The 6,658-nt window shown below is 39.1% G+C and overlaps 1 protein-coding gene across 2 annotated transcripts in view; it reads left to right on the top strand.

The window, feature by feature from the left end:
• LOC103926019 (glypican-5-like) overlaps positions 1-6,658 on the top strand; it is a 405,545-nt gene that overhangs the window by 129,041 nt on the left and 269,846 nt on the right. For both annotated transcript variants that reach the window (XM_009334827.1, XM_009334826.1), the window contains one exon: positions 1,493-1,618. In XM_009334827.1, the coding sequence (XP_009333102.1) occupies positions 1,493-1,618 (126 nt within the window). The remainder of the gene's footprint in view (positions 1-1,492; positions 1,619-6,658) is intronic.

Genomic DNA, 6,658 nt, shown 5'->3' with positions numbered 1-6,658 from the left:
TAGAACCCGTAAAATCTTTAGCATCTGTGTCACCTTTCATAATTGATACTCTTAGGCTGTTCTGTCAGGTTGGTGGCCTCCTGTCTGGACCTAGCTTTACTGTATAAATACTTAGAGCTCATATTCATAAGTTAGTGGTTGAGATAGAAATACCGATTCCCTTGTTATAAGCCCCAAAATTCCTGCTTTTTTTCTTCTTTTCTTTGCTTAAAATGACAGCTTTCCTGCATTGTTAGGGTAAGTTAGTTCCTTAGGACCATGTGATGGCTAATTTATCTCGAGCAGGATTTCATCACACATAAGATAAATGGGATGGTTAAATGCTTTTGAGAAAGCGTAAAGACGGCTGTGGGGAGAGATGACCACTGCCTAAACCTTGTAGGGGTAGATACCTAGCAGTGGATTTTGACATTGTTTAAAGCACCTGTTGCTCCCAAAAGAATAATAAATCCTGACTGTTTTTGTGCCAAGCTCCATCCAGCCGTATCCCCAGGCACCTCTTCAGTGCAGTGTCCCCTTACAGCCTGCCAGGCAGAAACATTATAAACTAGAATGAGTTCTTTGGCCTTCCCAATGGGCTGTTGAGGTACTTCTGAGACAAGCAGATAGCTCCGTGATAGCTCTAACTCAGTTTTTGTCCTGCGTCTTGTTCTTAACATCTTTAACATCTTACACCAAACAGGAGCTTCTAGAGCTGTGGAGATAGGGTAATTTCTCATTCTGAAATACTCTCAATTGTGTGCTGAATTAACACTTGTTTTGTTACAGTAGATTTTTATGGCTACCTCAGCCAGATATATATTATAGGTATAATCAGATTATAAAACACGGAGCAGTTTGCCCACAAGGCATTTTTCTATACACACATGATCAGAAATGGGCTGTTTGTACTGGCCAGGAGTTTTGGTTGTTCGCCAAAGCAGCAGGCACAGCCTCCTCTTAACAGGTGTGAGGTGCCAGACATGATGAGAGAGAAATTTCTTTCTAAAGAATGTGACATGGATAGTGATGATGGGGAGGAATTGGCCCCGCCACATCTCAAGGAGATGACTTTCTGTACTGTTGTTGCATGTGTGGGGTACTTGCAGCATATTGCAGGTTTTGTGGTGAGATGTTAGCTTTAGGAAGCCTTTTCCACCCAGGAGGTTGTTGACAGTGTTCTTAATTCATCTCACGTGCAGGAAATGGAGAAATACTCACTTCCAGTAACAGAGATAGTAGGTGTAGACTTTTTTCAAATTTTGTGTGAGATGTGTTAATGTAATTTGTTAAAACCACCCTTTGGATGTAATCATGTTTATTAACACTGGACTAGGTAAGACTGGATGATACATAGGAGTAGAAATACACTAGAAATAGAAATTAATCAACTTGGATGACTTAATTTCTGTAAGGGTTCTAAACTCTTAACCTTGTGGAGGGTTAAGTTGACAGGAGGCTTAAACCATAAGCGTACTATTCTGTTGTTAAATGTGTTCTTCCTACGTTACAGAGAGTTCATCAATTACATGAAGCGTTCCCGAACCTTTTATGCCTCTATAGCAGAAAGGCTGTGTGATGGAGACCTGGTGATGAGAGACAGCTCAACCTGCTGGAATGGAGAGGATGTTGTAGAAAGGTAAAGTTATGAGTAAAAGTTTTCCCTAAAGGTGAAAAAGGTGACCTCATATCCTTCTAATGGTTCAGAAGCATTCTGAGACATTGTAGTCGTCATCAAGTGTCTCCTTCATAGTGAACTTGATGCTTAATTGAGCAAGGGTTTTGCTAAAATAAAAGATTGTTAATGCTGAGTTTTAGGTTTCTGTACTAAATATAGTGGAACACTTTCTTGAAGGGCTGCTTTGAAGAGTCCCTTTCTTTCACTATAGAGAAACAGTTTTTTTCTGTCTTACCCTCTAAAGCTCAGTTAGCAAGCAGTACCTCCATGACCGATTGGAGGTTCCTTCCAGTCTGCTGTTTATAGGCTCATTAGTGCAGAGCTGAACATCATGTTTGGCCATAGTTAGAAAACACGTAGCTCTTCCTGCAAAGGTGTCAGAAAAATACAGTGACCCGACCATTATGTTTTTAAAGGATTTCCCTGCTATTTCTTTTCGAAGTTTCTGACATAGCACTTTGAATAACTGTTTTTGGAATTGCCCAGCATCCTTACCAGAGCATGTTCTGCAGGAAATTCTTATAAAGTAACAATTAATAAATGCACTGTTCCATGCGGATAGAGCAGCTAGAATCTCTGTAGGGTGAAAAGATATTTCTAGTTTGTCAGCTAAATTTTTCCCTCTATATTTTATCACAGTCTTTCCCAACACCCTTTAGAACCCAAACTGGAAAATACACTTGCACTCTCCATGAGCTAATCTTTTTGCTGTCATTTCTCTTATTCTGTATAACATAGGCAACATTGCCCTGAGGAGAAAGAGGTATTCAGAACACAACTATATCTGTTACTATCACTGTCAAAGTATACGTCAGTTTTTGCAGTGAGAGCTGTTTGGAAGTGTGCCAATGAATGTTTTCCAAAAATGTCTTTTTGTTGAAACAGAGACATTCCATGGGATTGTGTTGGCTTTCATGATGTTTCTTTTTGAAGTGTATTTTGTGGTCTGTAGCAGTTCTAAAAGATAAAGTTCTAGCATTCTCTTTTCTTGCTTTAAAACAATTTTCATGACTGAAAATTCTTTTGTAGGAAATTATGGTATAATTCCAATGTGGAACAGAGGGAGATACTACAATTATAGGCTGTCCCATTAAAGGGAGTTCTGACTCCCACACAGCTCTGCTTAGATTTCCTATGTGTAAATAACTTCAGCTTAATTATGTCTGAGATATTCAGAGATAAATACATGTCTAACACATTCAAAGATAACTTTAAAGTTTAATATTTCAATGTATATTGGCATTACAGATTAATTGTAGAAGCATATATATGAAGATTTTGACAACAATGCAGTATTCTAAATATTAACATATAGTAATTGTAATACCGATTGATGTTTTTGCTGTAAAAGTAATGGAGAGGAAGTGGGGAGAATATCAGTATTTCTAATCAGTGTTTCCATTTCAGAGTCCCTTTTGCTGGTAACGTTGCTGGATACACAGTTAACTTTTAGAACAAACAGCTTTCTGGCCAAAAGAAAAACAAGAAAAGCAAAAAAACCCAAACCATATTCTATATCAACTCTCTGAACAGAAAATTAAATAAAAATTTAGGTTTAATTTTTGTTTTATTTTATTAAAAAAAAATCTGCTTAAATTGCTGATACACATGTTTTAGAAAGGCATGAAAGGGAAAGCTGTTGGTTTTTTTCCTTTGCCAGTCTGTAACATTCCCAGAGCTGGAGACATGTGGAATAGTTTCAGGTTTTGAAAAGGGTGGGAAGTTGGGAAAAGTAGCAGGGAAAAGACTGGCAAGACTCCTCATATTTTGAATTAAAAAGCAAAAACAAAGGGTAAAACAAAAAACCCCTACACCCCAACATCAACAAAAAAACCCCTGCCGCCAAACCCTGAAATATATATTTGTGGTTAAGATATTAAATAGGCAAATTAGAATATAAAAGTTTAAATTCATGTTTAATCAGACAGCAATATGTATATATTTATCAGTTCTGTTGCAGTATTGATTGCCTTAAAAGGAGGAGGCTTTCCGGGCAGCCTGCACTGTCAGCAGTGCTACACAGCAGCACAAACATGGCACCTGCTTGCTGTCAAATTTTACTCCTTTCATCATCTGTTTTATAGGCTGGACTTGTCACCAGTTCTCCCCACATGAGAAATACACCTGTCCTGCTGATGCCTGAAGATGCATTTCTCTTTGTTCTTTCTCCTTTCCCAGGAGACCGGAGGATTAAATATCAGCAGTAGTAAACAGCTCTGAACTCAAAATAGAGCCTTATTCTTAACTCTGTATCAGAAAATAGATCTCCCCAATTAATCTGGTGGATCTCTTGTGAACCTGAGTTTAAGGTTACTCAGGCTGTGGAACTGGCAAAAGCTGTGGTTCCTGTTTCCTCGATGCTTCTTGCATTTCATAATGCTATTTGAAAGCTGAGCGATATTTATGCTGCATGCTAATTGGCATTCAGGCTCTTTAAGAAAAACAAACTCAACCTTTAAAAACAATTTGACTCACAAATGCAGCCTGAAACAATATGAAATTATTACTCAGAAATGGGGATTGTGCATTCAATTAGTAGAGAGGGTACTTGAGGTCTCAGAGGATCTGATAAGCAGGATTCTTATTGTACTTTTTTATTCTATTATAATTCTCTGGATTGGGTTTTATCATGTTTAAATCAAAGCACTAGCAGGCAAAAAAAAAGCTTGAGCTGTCAGTAAATACACCATAAAAAGAGCCAGGTTGTTTTCACTGGTTTGAGAGTATGCTTCTGGCCTGCTCTTCAGATGAACATCAAAACATGGCTTTGCTAGGAATCCTCTAGTGTCAGTTCAGGGCCTTTGAAGACATTACAAATACTTGCACCAGGAGTACAGTCTTTCTCTTCATTACTCTTTTGAGCAACTTGTTCCTGGAACATGACTTCGTAAGAAATAGTCTGTGAGGCTAATAAATAGTCTGAGTATATACAAAGAATGCTCAGAGGAGATGAGGCTAGAGCAGGAAAACTGGAAAAATATTTTGCAAAGTGAAGCCAGCTTGGAGAAATTTCTGTGCTAGAACCTTTCTTTCCTGGCAGTGTGTCAGATGTCAGTAGAAGAGGCTGCAGGAGAAGTTGACAGTGTGAACCATTCTGCCCTACCAGGACCAGACACCATTCACCTAAGAGCTCTAGAAGGGCTAAAGTTGAATTACTCATTGTGATACTGTATTTTCTTTAAGAATGCTCCAATTGCAGATGATGGAAAGATGTGGAATGTGAAGCCATCATTGTATTTTTAGCAAAATAATGATTTCAGAAAGATGTGGCTGGTAAACTTGGTATGTAACAGTAAAATCTGTAGAAACTATCAGCAGATGAACGTGATACTTAGGGAAAGGAATCAACATGTTGAGAGTCTTTAGAAGGAGATAACAAGCGTGTAGACAGGGTAGATTGCTATAGTCTGCTTGGATTTGGGATAGGTATTTGATAAGGTCCTTCACAAGAGGCTGGTAGAGATGAAAATAAGGGTAGGTAATAGATGGTCGTAAGTTACAGTAGAAAGAGGTCACCAGTGGCAGCGCATGGGGATTTGTGCTGGAACCTGTGCTGTTCATCTGTCATAAAAGACCCGTGAAGGGAAGTGAGTATTGAGATGACAGCATGTGCTGATGATAGTAAGTTGTCCTGGGTAGAAAAGACAAGGGTCAACTGTGGTTAATTGTGAGAGGAACACATGACATGGAATGACTAGGCAATAAAATGGCATATGAAATTCAACACGGGCAAATGTAAGGTGATTCACATAAGAACAACAATCCAAATGTTACGTACAGAATGGTGTGCACTGAGGTGGCTTTCACTGCTCCAGGCACATGGTGTCTGCAGTTCTTCTGTCCCCCAGGCTCAGAAAGATAGAGCACAACCGCAAATGTACAGAGGATAGCAACACGGAGGAGGATCAAGGGCATGAAATGGATCCTGTGTGTGGAATGGCAGACACTCCAGCCTGACACAGAAAAGATAGAAGGGGAATATGATAGTGGCCTATAAAAATCTTGTGTGTTGTGGAGATGCTGATTTGTTGTTGTTGTAGGGATTTGTTGTTCACTGTCTCTTTCATTACAAGAACAAGGGGCATCTTCTTAAATTAATAAGTGACAGCTTGAAAACAGAAGTAGATATTCCTTTGGTAAACTTTTGGTTAAGCTGTGAAACTTCTTGCCTCAGGATGTTTGGATGTTTAAGAAAAAGGATGAATTCATGAGCAAATTCAGCTCATAGAAGAGCAAGTTGTAAAATGACTGAGCAGATATGAGGCAACCAGGTGCCACGTCCAAGTCTTTCTCTAAGAGCTGAGGCAAAAGGCTAGACAAAAGATTTCCTCTGGTCACCCTTAGGCAGCTGCTCCCATGGACTTCTTTTCTGTAGGGGCTAAACTGCAGGAACCTTCCTCTCTTCAGGAATCTCTCTTCAACTAAGCTAAATGCTGGCATTGAATCACTTTCTCCATTCTCCCTGGCTGTGGTAGCTAAACAGGATTTGCTATCTCAGGTCTCAGCCTTATAAATGGCAGACTAGTACAATACAGTGCCCAAGGACTTTCCCAAAAGCTCATCCTGAAATTTTCTGTTGATGTTAGATTTACATCTTTGCACAAAACATGGATTCCCCTTTAGAACTTCTTTTTATGAAGCTTGGCTTTTTGTGAAGTCTTAGCTGCAGTAGAGTAGCCTTATCAGAGACAGCTCTTCCTGCTGCTAGAGAAGGGAAAAGGAGATGTGGTCTCACTGGCAGGCTTTTGGGGTGTGCCTGTGTACAACAGATGAGTAATCTTGATTTGGAAATAGCACTTTAAGGGAACAGTGGATTGTGAGTACTACATTAAAGTTAGAGAATCATTCAGTCTTTCCATCTCTGCCTGCCTACTTATCTCTTGCAGTTTCTATTTCAAGAGAGATGAAAAAATCATAAATAATAAATAGACAAGCAGTAATCTGTGTATAGAAGAATTAAAACATCGTGAGTGTAGCTGGCATTCGTTATAGCCAACTCCA

This window comes from Pygoscelis adeliae, unplaced genomic scaffold (assembly GCF_000699105.1).
Source record: "Pygoscelis adeliae isolate BGI_AS28 unplaced genomic scaffold, ASM69910v1 Scaffold552, whole genome shotgun sequence".
NCBI classification, from domain to species: Eukaryota; Metazoa; Chordata; class Aves; order Sphenisciformes; family Spheniscidae; genus Pygoscelis; species Pygoscelis adeliae.
This window is presented reverse-complemented; position numbering and strand designations above follow the sequence as displayed.